This window comes from Balaenoptera ricei, chromosome 1 (assembly GCF_028023285.1).
Source record: "Balaenoptera ricei isolate mBalRic1 chromosome 1, mBalRic1.hap2, whole genome shotgun sequence".
NCBI classification, from domain to species: domain Eukaryota; kingdom Metazoa; phylum Chordata; class Mammalia; order Artiodactyla; family Balaenopteridae; genus Balaenoptera; species Balaenoptera ricei.
This window is the reverse complement of record NC_082639.1, coordinates 56,105,682-56,121,876: the sequence shown is the minus strand read 5'-3', so window position 1 is coordinate 56,121,876 and position 16,195 is coordinate 56,105,682. Positions and strand designations below refer to the sequence as shown.

The 16,195-nt window shown below is 44.0% G+C and overlaps 1 protein-coding gene across 1 annotated transcript; it reads right to left on the bottom strand.

The window, feature by feature from the left end:
- Positions 1 to 12,771: 12,771 nt before the first annotated feature.
- Positions 12,772 to 13,231, bottom strand: LOC132350210 (large ribosomal subunit protein uL24-like). The gene has a single exon (XM_059899160.1). It carries the CDS (start codon positions 13,207 to 13,209, stop codon positions 12,772 to 12,774), a length of 438 nt encoding a protein of 145 aa, XP_059755143.1. The 5' UTR covers positions 13,210 to 13,231.
- Positions 13,232 to 16,195: the final 2,964 nt, after the last annotated feature.

Genomic DNA, 16,195 nt, shown 5'->3' with positions numbered 1-16,195 from the left:
AAAGGTTTTTCTGTGTGACTTTCAACAGGAATTGAATCTGCCACCTATGCCACAATAAGAGAAGGATGCCGTAGGGAGCTAAACAACTTAAGCACAAAGACCAATAAGTAAGACAGAGAGCAAAGAGGGGAGAGAGAGAGAGAAGAGTCAGGGAGAAAGGAAGGAAGGGAGAGAAGGAGGAAGGGAAGAGGGGTAGGAAGGAAGGAACAAAGGAGAGAAGGAAAGAGAGGAAGGAAGGGAGGAAAAGAAACAGTCTCCATTTTCTGCATCTTCTCAGGGCTGTTGTGAGGACGAAATTAGTTTGACTGACAGATGCAGGTATGGATATAGATCAGGATATAGATAGAGATACAGAGATATTCAAGAAATATTAGTTCCCTTCTCAGCCTGCTTTTCCCTCATCTCAGCTTTGGGTGTTATGTCCGTTGCTTCTGGCCTTCTTGAGTCTCCATGAAAGCATGAATTTCCCATACTGTAAGCAGATAGGTTAGGGGGTCCCTGGAAAAAGAGAACCAGGAATGGCTTTCTTTTTTTTTTTTTTTTTTTAATATTTATTTATTTTGGCTGTGCTGGGTCTTAGTTGCTGCACGTGGGATCTTTGTTGCGGCATGTGGGATCTTCTTTGTGGCATGCATGCAGGAACTAATTCTCTGACCCGGGATCGAACCCAGGCCCCCTGCATTGGGAGCATGGAGTCTTACCCACTGGACCACCAGGGAAGTCCCAGGAATGGCTTTCTTGACATAAGAGAACCCATTTTGGCCTAAGCCATTTTGTGATCTCTGCCTGGCCACAATGCTTGCCCTTGAACACGTCTCAGTAATTAATAATCTTAAGGGAAGAGAGGGAATGCAGGAACAAGGGAAGTGCTGTCAAGAAACAATAGTGCAGGCTTGGGGCAGGGTCCTGGATCCTCAAGGGATACACATAATAATATATCTTTGAGTTCTGCAGGAACTAAGGGCCCCGCCCAGGTGGAGGACGGAATGATGATGTTGACCCTCCTGACTTCAATCAACTAAAGCATGGAATCTGTCGACTTTTGCCCCAGTTCTATGCTGAATTCTCCTCTGCTCAAGCCCCTTCATGAATATGCTTAAAACTTCTCCAATTTTGCTGTTGGGAGACACCGCTTTGGGAAAGATCCACAATGTTCTCCTTACTTGCTGCAAGTAATAACAAATCTTTCCTTCTCTCAATCTTTGGCTGGGTTGTGTTTATTGGCTCAACACCCACCAAGAGGTGAACCCAGTGTTTGGTAACAATACCCTCACAGACAGTCCTGCGTGCCCACCAGTGCCATGCCATCCCCTCTCCCCTATCTTCCTCCCCAGCATGTGCGCTGAGGTCCCTGCTTGCACCAGGGCGGAGCCAGCATAGCTCTCAACAGTTGCACCTGTTTGGATCATCTTCCCTTCTTCCTGTCTTCTTTCCTATCCCCAAACTCCTACTTGGTACTCAAAGTTCAGTCTGAGGGCCAGAAGGACCAGTACCACCGGGAGCTTGTCAGGAATGCAGAGTGCGGTACCCCTCTCCCCAGACCTGCTGAATTACTGTATTTTAACAAGATCCCCAGATGACTCATAAATGCACTACAGTTTGAAAAGCACTGCACCAGATTATTCTTTAGGGCCTAACCCAGTCATCACTTCTATCAAAATGTCATTGACCCTCCCATCCAATTTGTCCACTTACCTCCATGTGGGCGCTGTTACTTACTCATTCCTCCATGCTCCCATCTACCCACCACTCATCCATCCATCCATCCAGCCACTCCTCCATCCATCTTGGAATCTGCAAACATTTAATGAGGATTTATCTTAGCAAGACCTCTCCTCATTGGTGGAGATAAAAACTAAATCCTACAGGTTCCTTTCTCTCAGAGAGATCACAGTCCTATGGAGAAGATAACTAGTCTATAGGCAATTACCAGATATTGATAAGTGCTATTTATTCAGCAGTCACAAATATATTTGCTGGAATAAGGGTTTGAACCAGAGGCTAAACGGTACAAAAAAGGCACACCTCACTCAGCCAATGAGGTCAGGAAGACTAATCAGAGACATTGACATCCAAGCTGAATGTTAGTTCTTTAAGTCTCAGCCTACACATTCCTCCTTCTCCAGGAAGCCTAATCTGATGTCCCTCTACTAGGTTAGGGGCTCCTGCTGTATGATCTATCCCACAGGAATCAGCCTGCCAAAATGCCAAGGAAACACATTCTCGGCCCTGGGAACGACATATGCAAAAGTCTATAGGATAAAAACATCGTGGAGCATGATATATATAGATGATATATATACATCCCCTGCATTGCAATGATCTCTGTTCTTATCTGTCTCCCCTACTCATCTGTGAGCCCCCAAAGGGCAGGACTATGACTTGTTGATCTCTGTATTTCCATCCCCCAGTATAGTGCCTGGCATGTAGTAGGTGTTCAATAAGTAAACAGACAGGACAGCAACAAGAAGATAGGTTTGGAGAGGGGTTTCTTCTGGGTTTAGCTCATTGTCCTTCAAACTGATATCTTGGATGCTGTTCTACAGCAGTAGGATAAGACCACTAGGGAAAACAGTTTTTTTTTAATTTAGGAAAAAATTACAGACTATGGCAGGTATATGAGTCCTGTGTAAGCTAAAATTATCATTAAAAAAATCTCATTCATTGGAAACAGTCAAAAGGGTGGAGGAAAAAGTTCAGAGGTGGCTGAATAGTAAAGCATGAGCGCATGTTTTTGGTTTCACTGCCTCGCCAGTTTCAGGTCCAAGGGCACATATGTCCTTTTCTGCAGACTCATGTATGTGACTTAGTTATAGCCCCTGTGTTACATTTCTTCTGCATATAATGCAGAGGTGTGTGCCTCTTTTGCTCATTGCTGAGAAGGGAGCCAGACATCAGCTGGCTTGTTCTGGTTACACAAGCTGAAGTTGAGAGAGCCTTAACTCTCACCCCGTTTTTCAAATTCTACTGGGATTATGAGCTTTAGAGTCAAACAGACATTAAAAGTCTTCTAGTCCACCAGTCTCCAACTTTCAGCCCTTGGCTCCATTAGAGTTATTGCAAGAGGTCTGTGAATCTATACTGGCACCTTGCACTGCGTTCGGGCTGAATTATAGTTACACATGTGTACACGTATGTACTATATTTTTCAGATCATAGTATAGTGATTTAGAACACTGACTCTGGAGCCAGACTGTCTGGGTTTGAATCTCAGCTCCACCTTTACAAGCCATGTGCCTTGAGGTAAGGCACTTTCTGTGCCTCAGTTTCCCCATCTGTAAAATGGGTATAATAACTATACCTCTCTCACAGGATTACATGAGCTAATATTCATTTAGTGCCTAGCATAGCTTCTGGGACATAACAAGGACTATATAAATGTTGGTTAAACAAAACAAAAAGAAAGCTGGTAGTAGCATTTATTACAACTCTAATAAATAATTATTGTGTGTATATTTAACACTGTCTGTCTCTCCCTAGCTTGTAAGGGCATAGGAAGGCCAAGTTGGCCTCTTTCCTTTTCTTTTTTAAAAAAAATTTTATTGGGGTATAGTTGATATACAATGTTGTGTTAGTTTCAGATGTAAAGCAAAGTGAATCGATTATACATGTACATATATCATGTACATGTATGTCATATACATGTACATATATCCACTCTTTTTTAGATTCTTTCCCCATGTAGGCCATTACAGAGTATTGAGTAGAGTTCCCTGTGCTTTACAGTAGGTCCTTATTAGTTATCTATTTTACAGTGTGTATATGTCAATCCTGGCCTTTTTCTTAATGATATCTACAATGCTGGCAAAGCAGCTGGCACATAGTGTTTGATAGATACTGTTACGTATGGTAGGCTCTTCACTTCTTTCCTCACTCCATCTCCCCTGCTCAAGAACCTACTATGGCTCCCTATTGCTTACTGCACCAAATCCAGTGTCTTTGCCTGAATTTCAAGGCCTAGGAAACCTGGCCACATTTAGTCTCTCTGTCCCATGCATTCTCAACAAGGGCAATATCGCCCCCAAGGGGGCAAATATTGGTTCTTGGAGGTTGAAAAAAATCCTACTCTTTTTATGTATGTAGCATATGAACAGACCTATAGTACATAACAGATATACAAATAGCTGTGGTATTAAGATTTCATTGGAGGGGGCAATTAGGAAAAATGTCTACAACAGTTCCTGGACTATAATGAAAAAGGGTTTAAGAAACATTGATGTAGCCTATTTCTCTCAAGAGGAAGAACACTCAGAGCATAAAGGGCCGAGGAAATCATTTTCTCTTCTTTGTTCCTCAGTTCTCAGGGAAGTCAAATGAGGGAGAGCTGCCTGTGACCTCTGAGGCCCTTCTCAGCCCTGACAGTTAATGACCCCAAGAATCAGGCGCTCACCAAGCCCACATGTATGTACTCGCCCAGAGCCTTTGCCCCTTGCAGAAGTGAATCTCATTCCCACCCACTGGCCTTCGTTTACTCATGTCACTCGCCAACCCCTCCTCTCCACCCCGACAGACTCCCAGAACCTCTATCTTCTCCTCCCCTTTTTGACCCCCTACCTCCTTCACATGAAGCCTGTCTGGGTACCACTCCCACCTCCAATCCAGGTAGTGCTGGCCTGGGTGTGTGAGCTAGGATGTGGGTGATGGATGATTCCTCAGAGCCCTAGGAGGTGAGATTTCCAGCTGGCCCCCAGCATGGTGCTTGGCATGAGATCAATGCTTAATAAGTACTTGCTGAGTGAAGAACGCATGAATGAATGAATGATTTGTCTGTATCTCCTTAGCTTGTAAGGGCATAGGAAGGCCATCCCCTTTCACAATGCCTTCCCCATCCCCTTTCACAATGTCCAAAGCAGCAAAAAACTCATTGGACAGGGAGCATGGTCCTCTCTGGGTTTCCCCGGAAATCATGAGACAAGGATCGGAGTGCAAGTGGTCTGTTTGGAAGGTGACTCCTGGAGACACTGGTAGAGGAGTGGGGAAGTGAGATAGGAAAGGAACAGACACCAGTAACTCTTGTAATATTAAGCAAGTCACCACTATGGACAACCAGAGCTTCATTCGACTGGAGCTCTCTGGGAGTCAGTGTAGTCACCCCACAAGAGAGGAAGGAGCTGGGGTGCTTATCCACCAGATCACATTACACTATGGTGGAGAGCTGTTCCCAGGAGGCATGAATTCCCTGGAAGTCCCAGCCTGTGGCAGGTGAAGGCACAGTGGTCACCGGCATCTGGAGAATGCCCTCTTCCAAAGAGACCCAGGCACTGGCAGTTGATATTCAGGCCAGAACTACGGAAACAGTTAAACCAAGGGACATGGTGGGTAGGAGAACCTACACCATCTGCTACACGGATGCAGGCAAAGAGTGAGGGAGAAATGACTGCTCAGAACCTTTCCTTCTCCCCTTCCCAGGGTCCTAAATACGATCCATTCCAAACAGATAAGAAGACTCTCTTGCCTTTGTAAAACACCTAGTACATTTTTACTGTTCTTTCACCTTTCTAGCACATCAACCCTAAGGGGATTCCCCTGCCATGTTGCCCAGTGTCCATCCCTGGATGGGGTCCCTGGAGTTAAAAATGTCCTGCCTGAGAGGCAGGCAGGGCAGGAGAGCTGGTGGTGTGGGCGCCATTACTCTTGTCTCCATTTGAACTAAAACACCCTTTCATTAGAGACAGAGTGAGCGAAAGATGAGCAGAGGTCGGCGCCCTTGTCTCCGCCCTAGGAGGTGGTGTGTTAGGATGCTGTGGTGCTCTACTCCAGCTCCTTCCTGTCCGGTAGGACCCACCAAACCTGGCTGCTCTGTCCTCAGGCTGCCCTGTGTGCAGCTCTATGAGCAAAGTCAGCGACAAGGAAGCATAAGCTGCGCTTGACGAAGGGCCCTCTGACCCCCGCATCCCACTTGGACTTGGGAAGAAAGAGCCCTGAGCTTTAGATTCGACTCTGCCACTAACTTCCTGTAAAGCTGCAGCCAAGCCATTTAGCCTCTCAACCCTCATTTGCCACGTGTATGAAATGGTTCAATTCTCCTGTTGCCACTGAGAGATAAGGCCTGAGAAAGTGTTTTACAGACTGTAAAGTGCTGTAAAAATATAAGATATTATCCTCGTTGTCGTTAATAATGTCTCCTGTCTCTGAACTCCTAGTGTGCTTGTGTCAGAACCACACAATTGCACTCGCATTTTCGCCCATCATTGCAATTTTTAAAAAAATAAATTTATTTATTTTTGGCTGCGTTGGGTCTTCATTGCTGCGCGCGGGCTTTCTCTAGTTGCGGCGCGCGGGTTTCTCATGGCAGTGGCTTCTCTTGCTGCGGAGCACGGGCTCTAGGCGCATGGGCTTCAGTAGTTGTGGCTCAAGGGCTCTAAAGCACAGGCTCAGTAGTTGTGGCGCATGGGCTTCGTTGCTCCGCGGCATGTGGGATCTTCCGGGGCCAGGGCTCGAACCCATGTCCCCCGCACTGGCAGGCGGATTCTCAACCACTGCGCCACCAGGGAAGCCCCATCGTTGCGTTTTGAACGACTTGCCATTCCCTGCAGGTGCCATGTTTTTTCTTGTCTCCAACGACTCCCTCTACCTCTGCTCACGTTGACTCCTGGTTACCTCCTACTCATCTTTGAGGACTCGGCTGCAGTCATGCTTCTCCCGGCATGGTCTCCTGACCCCCGCCCTCTGCAGTCTGAGGAGGAAGTCCCACCTGTGTGTGCCCGTGCCTCCCTGGATACCCCTCTGTGGCTTACTGCCTGCTTTGTCTCCCTGAAACTTCTGCAAAGCAGGGAGACTGTATTAGTCTGCTAGGGTGGCTGTAACAAAATACCACACGCCGGGTGGCTTAAACAACAGAAGTTAATTTTCTCACCATTCTGGAGGCCAAGATGAAGGTGTCAGCAGGGTTGGTTTCTTCTTCTTCTTCTTCTTCTTTTTTTTTTTTTTTTAATATTTATTTATTTGGTTGTGCCAGGTCTTAGTTGCGGCACGTGGGCTCCTTAGTTGCAGCATGTGGCATCCTTAGTTGTGGCATGCGAACTCTCAGTTGTGGCATGCACGTGGGATCTAGTTCCCTGACCAGGGATCGAACCTGGGCCCCCTGCACTGGGAGCACGAGTCTTAACCACTGCTCCACCAGGGAAGTTCCAGGGTTGGTTTCTTCGGAGGCCTCTCTCCCTGGCTTGCAGTTGGCCATCTTCTTGTGTCTTCATGTGGTCATCTCTCTGTCTGTTGTGTCTGTGTCCTAATCTCTTTTTCGTAGGACAACAGTCATAGGTGTCCCCAAGGGCCCCGTTTTAACATGATCATTTCCTTAAAGATCCTGTGTCGGGGGTGGGGGAGGAGGGATAAATTGGGAGACTGGGATTGACATATACACACTACTATACATAAAATAGATAACTAATAAGGACCTACTGTATAGCACAGGGAACTCTACTCAATACTTTGTAATGGCCTCTATGAGAAAAGAATCTAAAAAAGAGTGGATATAGGTATATGTATAACTGATTCACTTTGCTGTACACCTGAAACTAACACAACATTGTAAAGCAACTATACTCCAATTAAAAAAAAAAAAGATCCTGTGTTCAAACAGTGTTACATTCTAACATGCTGGGGTTAGGGCTTCAACCTACAAATTTGGGAGGGACAAAATCAAGTGTAACAGAGATTTTGCTTTTATATCTCTGTATACAACTCTGTGCTGACACACTGAAATTGTCAAATAAGTGCTTTTGAGTCAGTGAATGAAGAAATGAACAGATATGTGTTGTACATGTTTTCTCAACCAGAGCATAAAGCTACTTGAGGACAATGAAAGAACACTAGCCTTGAAATCGGGAGACCTGGATTATTCTCCTCTGCTTCATGTCAGTGGAGGAGGAGATCCTTTTAGCAGCAACTTCAAAAGATGCCCCTTTACCTGGACCTAACATGCCTGTTCCACTCCTAAAGCCATTGGAGATTCAGAGCATTTATTCTCCACAATGCCTAGAGCACTTGCCAAATTCCAGGCTCCTACAATTTCAACCCAAGAAAATGCCATCTGCTGCTCAGAAATTGATTGTTGGCCACCTTTTATCTGTTATATTCTCTTCCAGTGAGAAACCGCGTTTCCCTGCAGGGTGAGTGGTTCTTCCATAGCCACTTAGAAATCACTGGGGAATCTATTGTCTTTACTGTTGCAGCTTGATTAGTCATTAGTGTTTATTCAGCCAAAACATTTCAGACACACATGAATTACAGCGTTTTGGCTTTGGAAGGAACCTTAGAAAGCATGGGCCATGAAACTTTAGACCCGAGTATAAACCCTGCTTCCTTGGACAAACTAAGGTTTTCTCATCTGCCAAAGATGTGGAGTAATATTTAACAGACTTATTCTGAGTATTGAATAGGATAATGTGTATATAGTGCCTCAGACATAAGAGGACTGAATAACTGTTCGTTTTCTTCATCTCTCCATTTTACAGATGGGCAAATCAAAGCCCAGAGGAGGAAAAAGCCCTTAGCCCTAAGCAAATCAGCAGCTTTTTATTTTTATTTTATTTATTTATTTTGGCCATACTTCGCAGCATGTGGGATCTTAGCTCCCCAGCCAGGGATCAAACCCACGCCCCCTGCATTAGAAGTGCAGAGTCGCAACCACTGGACCACCAGGGAAGTCCCCCTCAGCAGCCTTTTAAACAAGTCAGAGTTTGAACCCTATTTTCTTAAAATTTTTAAATTTTATTGTGGTAAGAACATTTAACCTGAGATCTAAGTGTACAATACACTATTGCTGACTGTAGGCATGGGGTTGTATAGCACTTATTCTTTAGAACTTATTCACCTTGCTTAAATAAATTTAATACCTGTTGATTAAACTCCCCATTTCCCTCTCTTTCCAGCCCCCGGCAACCACCATTCCATTCTTTGATTCTATGAATTTGACTATTTTAGATACCCCCATATAAGTAGAATCATATAGTATTTGTCTTTCTGCAATTGACTTATTCCACTTATCATAAGATCCGCATGGTTCATCTGTGTTGTCGTATATGGCAGGATTGCCTTCTTTTTAAGTCTGAATAGTATTCCACTGTGTGTGTCCCTGGGGTCTTGATTTCAAGTCCAAAATTATTCTTTTGGCTCCATGCAGGATTTGTAAAATCTCTTTACCCACTAAGGAAGTAATTTTTCCTGCACAACAAGCAGATATCTGAGTTTGACAAGTCACCAAATAAAGAAGAGCAAACATTTGAAAAAGAAATGCACCCGTTTTCTATAAGAGACTGGTGTCCAACACTCAGGGATCTCACAGACAAGCGAAGACAACTTCCCCCAGAATGCTTTGCCACCCAGGCTAGTCTAGCTGGTAATGAAAGTTTAAATTCAGGCCTATGGGTATAACTGTGCAAAATACATTTCCCATCATGAGCTCACTAATGCACCCCTGCTCTCAGCATTACCCTCCAGATATTTCTGAAACTTTAGACAGAGGATGAACCTCCACTTGAGGTCAACGCCTCTCATTAGATTTCCAGCTTCTATCTAGTCTGGCCTCCTGGTTGACATCAAAATTCTCTTTGTAGAACAGAGATCTGATCTTGTCACTACTCTGCTCAAAAACTCTACATGGTTCCTGATTTCTACAGGATGAAGTATAGACTTTTAAACACAAAAACAGCAAAAGTATGTGTTAAAATGCATGTACACATCTGGCCAGATCATATGTATATCAGTTTTCGAGGGCTGCCAGAACAGAATGCCATACACTGAGTGACTTAACAGAGATTTATTTCTCATAGTTCTGGAGGCTAGAAGTCCAAGATCAAGGTGTCAGCAGGGTTGGTTTCTCCTGAGGCCTCTCTCGTTGGCCTGCAGATGACTGCCTTCTAGCTGTAATCCCACATGGTCCTTCCTCTGTGTGTTCATGCCCCTGTTGTTTCTTTGTGCATCTAAATTTCTTCTTATTAAGAGGACACAGGGGAGTTCCCTGGTGGCGCAGTGGTTAAGAATCCACCTGCCAATGCAGGGAACACGGGTTCGAACCCTGCTCTGGGAAGATCCCGCATGCTGCAGAGCAACTAAGCCTGCACGTCACAACTACTGAGCCTGAGCTCTAGAGTCCACAAGCTACAACTACTGAGCCCGTGAGCCACAACTACTGAGGCTGTGTTCCACAACTACTGAAGCCCGTGCCTAGAGCCCGTGCTCCGCAACAAGAGAAGCCACCGCAATGAGAAGCCCGCGCACCGCAAAGAAGAGTAGCCCCCGCTCACCGCAACTAGAGAAAGCCCGCGTGCAGCAACGAAGACACAACACAACCAAAAATAAAATAAATAAAATTTTTTAAAAAGGACACAAAGTCAGATTGGATTAAGGCCCAGTCTAACAGCCTATTTTAACTTAATCATCTCTTTAAAGGCCCTATTTCCAATTCTAGTCTCATTCTGGGGTATTGAGGTTAGAACTTCCCCCAAATATATAAATCTGGGGGGTGACACAATTCAGCCCATAACAATATATGTGCATTAAATATGTTTTAAAACTGTACATTCTAGAAAGAGTTTGTTTGAAAGGTATTATAAACCAAATTATTTAGTTAATTTTTATATTTCAGATGTAACTTCTACTGGATGGGAAGACCAAGAATTTGGTATTACTAAAAGTATATCTGGCTTGAGTTGGACTTTGAGAACTGCCATAGTAGAACTCCCAGAATTCTTGAATATGCTAGGTCTCAATCAATGTTTCCTGGTTCATTCTCAATAACACCGTGACTTAAAATTCCATCTTATTTAATTTGTATCCCCAGCCCAACACCTAATAAGGATTCAGTCATTATTTTTTTAATTCAGTGAAATTAATCATGCAAAGCCCCATCCTTTTCGTGCCCAGTTTTCAGTCTCACTAAGCATCAGTCTCTTCCCCGAGCATACCTCTCACTCTTGTGTTTTACACACGGTGTTGTCTCACCCTTGACTGCGCCTTTGTCTAGAGAGCCAACACAGCCATGGAGACCTGACACATATGTTGCAGATAAACACTCCCTCTTTTATCCTCCCATTGTATTATGTACCTCTTGCTACTTAGTAGATATCAGAATGTATTTTATTTTATTTATTTATTTTTAAAATAAGTTTATTTATTTATTTATTTATTTATTTATGGCTACGTTGGGTCTTCATTGAGGTGAGCAGGGGCTACTCTTTGTTGCGGTACGTGGGCTTCTCATTGCGATGGCTTCTCTTGTTGTGGAGCACAGGCTCTAGGCATGCGGGCTCAGTAGTTGTGGCACACGGGCTTAGTTGCTCCGCGGCATGTGGGATCTTCCAGGACCAGGGCTCAAACCCGTGTCCCCTGCATTGGCAGGTGGATTCTTAACCACTGCGCCACCAAGGAAGTCCCAGAATGTATTTTAAAGGTCAGTTTTCCCATCTCCCTCACTATACTTTATACTCCTTCAGGGCAAGAAGAATATTCTATCACACATAGGTGCTTAGTAAATGTTAGCTAGATGAGTTGGTCTGCCATTCTGCATGGTGGCATGGGTGGCAGTCATACACCCGCATGGACCCAAAGCATGAGTTTGCCTTAGCCCCGTGTTTTTTCCAGACCCATAAACATCCACAAGCCCAACCTGACCCCAAGACAAAGAGAGGAAAGAAGTCCTTTCATGATGAGGTCCCAGGATCCTCAGTTCTACCCTCAAAGAGTGCCCAAAGCAAAATACAGCTTTGGAAGTGATTGCTCCACCTTCCCCAGCCCACCCTCCTTCCTCTAAGCCACTCCGTCATCTGACTTTAGCACTGGGAATTTCTCAGTCCAGTTTCAGGCTATGCTAAAGAACGAACAAGAATTGTCTGTCTTTGAGAAATGTACATGACCTTTGATAAATGGGGAGAGAGGGGATATTTTGTTATGTATGTAACTGGAAGAGAAAACACATAATTGCTAATAATTGTCTTTGGGAGGTGATATTATGACAGATTTTTACTTTATTCCCTAGAATAGGTTGCATTGTCTAAATTTTCTACAAAGACCACATTTGACTTTTATAATTGAAAATAAAGATACAATAAAATCCCCTCATAGCATCCTAGTGGGGCCATAAAATTCAATTGTGTAAGATGTGTGGTCTTGGCCCTGTGAGGTTACTGAAACGACCAGGGCAAACCAGGTCAGCCAGCCCGGGGGTTTCAGGGGTCAGCCAGTGCCGTCCAAATCTGTCCCTGCCCTGGCTGGGGTGTGGCACTTCCTACTGGTGGTGGACCAGAGTGGTAATTCACAGCCTCTTCCTCTTGGCTGACTGACTCTTATAATGTCAGCCCAATACTGGGGACATCGGGCGCCCTGGCGAAATGGAGCTCTCTGTCTCCCAATACACAGAGGAGAGGATGAGAGAGAGGTCAGAGGAGAGGTGGGGAGATGTTCCCTGGGGAGACCTCCCTTCAGGAGAGAAGTGGCTGCGTGGCCGCATGGAGCCCTGCTGGCTGACAGCCTCCAGTTACCAGCATCTTCAGCATCTGCCTCAGGATCAGCTCAGGAGCTGAGGTCATGCTCCTTTTCAGCAACCCCTAGCCAACAGCTAAGCATGGCAGGATACTAGGGCCTGGTAGTTTTTGCCCAATGTGGACCTATTCTGATGGGCGATCTTGGTTCCAGAGCTTCCCAGTAGGTCATCCAAGACTCTCTCAGATCATGGTCTCAGGCTTTTCCTACACAGTTCTGCTTCTTCCCCTCTTTTATCTTCTTTTTTTTTCATTTTAACAGTTTTTAATGGAAGTTGTATACAAGATTACTTCATTCCTGCATCTTCTCAATTGTTTCTTCCTTATATTTGCCCTTTTCCTTTCCTACTTGGCGAGATTTGGCTTTATGTTCAAGGATCTTTTTGCGGTCTTTGTCCAGTTTTAGTCTGGTGATAACCACCTTGCTGAGGTGAATGCCCACGTGGACAGTCGTGCCATTAGCCTTCTCCCGCTGCACTCGTTCAGTGTAGATGACATATTTCTTCCTGTAAACCTGGACTACTTTGCCAATTTGCTGCCCTCTGTAGTGCCCTCCTACAACCTGAACTTCATCATCCTTTCGGATGGGCATGGATCGGACATTGTACTTCTGTCTCAGCTCCTTAGAAAGAGGGGAAGACATAATCTTCCTGCGAATGTGGGAAGGCGCATTGAAATGCCTTTTCCAGTTCTTGCTTCGGTCAGAAGTCACAAAGGGATTGAACTTCATTTCGGCCGCTAGCGCTTCAGCGATGGCCGCAAAAGGGAAGAGCCCCTCTTTTATCTTATACAGACATTGTCTCCGACAAACCTCTTGCACTCCCAACTGCAGCTTAGTGGACCCTACTGACAGAGTTTTACACACACACACACACACACACACACACACGTAAGGACCCATGAGTCTGACTAACACCTGAGCCCTCCATGCCGCACGGAAGGACCTGCTCATTTAGCTAACACATGCTGAGTACCTACTCTGTGCAGGAGCATTGTTCCTGCCCTCAACCAAGCCCTGTCTAATGAGGGACACAGAGAGGAAAATAAATCAGCAAAATACATTGTGAGATCTTAGTGTAATACATGCATGCTTCTAATTGTTTAAGTACATGGAAATCTCTAATGAGTTCCCAATGTTCTCATCCTACTGTTTTCTTTGAGTGAACGTTCCTCTTGCAATCTTGTTTATCATTTGGCTTTGCAATGTCTTTTGCTACTGACAAAACAGAGTTAAACTCAAATGCATATCCAATGGGGAAACTCTACTAAATTCTAAATTGGGGACTTGAATTAATGAATCCCTGAATAACAAGAGTTGATTATACTGCCCTTTGTATTCCAGTTCCTGGTGTTTTATTGGTTTTGTCTCTGAAATGACTGATGATCAGCAGATCTAATAATGACAGTAATGGCTGAAGTCCAAAAATAATAAGACTTAAGCCACAGTCACATTAAAGCCGGTAATAATAATAAGCCTCTACCCATACATTAAAGCCTTAGCTTGCTAATTGTACCTGTAACCTAAGCAAACAACTGCTGAGAGGAGAACCAAGAACACGACAGAGGAGCCAATATTCTGTGGCATCACAAGTTGGACTTTTTCTATTTTAAGAAACTCTAAAAGAATTTGTTGCCGCCCTCGGGGAGTTCACAGTGAGGTAGAAGTTGGGTCACATATTAGTTTTCTAGATCACTTATAAAAGGGCCTGATAAACAACAAGGTCCTACTGTATAGCACAGGGAACTATATTCAGTGTCCTGTGATAAACCATAATGGAAAAGAATATGAAAAAGAATGTATATATATGTATAACTGAGTCACCTTGCTGTACAGCAGAAATTAACACAACATTGTAAATCAATAATACTTCAATAAAAATTTTTTAAAAACTTTTAAAAAGGGCCTGCATCGTGTCTTTGACACAAAAGCATCCAAGTACACCAGGCTTCTGGCGATATATATATATAAACACACACACACACATATATAATATGTATATGTGTATATACATACATATATACACACACAGCTACATACATATATACACAGATACATATATACACAGATAACTATATATGTGTGTATATATATATACACATATATATTTAATCTGGATCCCTGTTCTCGGGGCTGTGTGGAAGTCCAGCACCTACCCAAGATTTCAGGGGGCTCCTCCTGAGAGGGTGGCTGCAAGTCTCCTTCCATGGCTCACTCAGCCAGCCTGCTACCCGCTTGATTCCTCTTGACCACCCTGTACACTCTCAAGCCTCCTGAGATTGCTCTCCTCTCTGCCCCTCTGCACCCCTGCACGCCAATATTCTTTCTCCCCTCATTCTCCATAGTGGTAGTAACATGGGGCTAATACAAGTTAAAAACTCTTACTGACTGTATAAGAATAATAAAAGCAGGTACAGGGTAGCCCAAACAGGAGTCAACTAAAGAACTCCTCCAAATCAATAATAAAAAGAAAACCCAGTTTTTAAAAATGGAGAAAACACTTGATTTCAAAACAGACGTTTCAGAAGTTATATGAATCACTAGTACACACATAAAACGGTTTTTACCAGTGTTTGTGAAAATACCATGTAAATTTGTGTGAATACCTCATTATTCATCAGAGAAATGCAAATTAAAACCGTGAGATACAATTTCTTACCCACTAGAATGGCTGCATTTTAAAGGAATGACAAATATCAAGTGTTAGCAGTGACATGGAGCTCCTAGAACTTATGTACATTGCTAGTGGGGGATAAGATAGTACAACCACGTTGGTAAACTGTTTGGCAGTTTATTGTAAAGAATATACCCACACTGTGACCAGGAATTCCACTTCCAAGCATCTACCCAAGAGAAATGAAAATATATGTCCACAAAAATCATATAGGAACGTTCATAGCACCTTTATTCATAATAATGAAACCTGGAAACAAACTAAGTGTTCGCCAGCAGGAGATAAACAAATTGTGAATCTTTTGTATTTAAAAGCATAGTAATAATAATAATAAGAAGAAGAATAATGAGAAGAAATTATTGATATCCATGTTAACATTGATGAATCTCAAAGGTATATTGAGCAAGACACAAACGAGTACATACTGTTTGATTCCATTACAAATTTCGTGTGGAATTAAAAAACAGTCGAAACTAATTTATGGTGATAGAAATCAGAACATGTGTTACTTAGGGTGGGGGTGGGACAGACTGACAGGAAAGGGACATTTCTGGGTAATGGAAAAGATCTTTATCTTAATTAGGGTGGTGGTTAGAAGAGGGTGAACAATGGTCAAAACTCATTGAACTGTACACCTAATATGTGTGCAATTTGTTGTATGTAAACTATACTTTAAAAAAATCCTAATGCCTAGGCCACCCCCTAGTCCAATGAGATCGTAGTCTCTATGGGTAGAATGAGGGTACCAATATATATATATTTTTAATAAATTTATTTATTCATTTTTGGCTGTGTTGGGTCTTCGTTTCTGTGCGAGGGCTTTCTCTAGTTGCGGCGAGCGGGGGCCACTCTTCATCGCGGTGCGCGGGCCTTTCACTATCGCGGCCTCTCTCGTTGCAGGGCACAGGCTCCAGATGCGCAGGCTCAGTAGTTGTGGCTCACGGGCCCAGTTGCTCCGCGGCATGTGGGATCCTCCCAGATCAGGGCTCGAACCCGTGTCCCCTGCATTGGCAGGCAGATTCTCAACCACTGCGCCACCAGGGA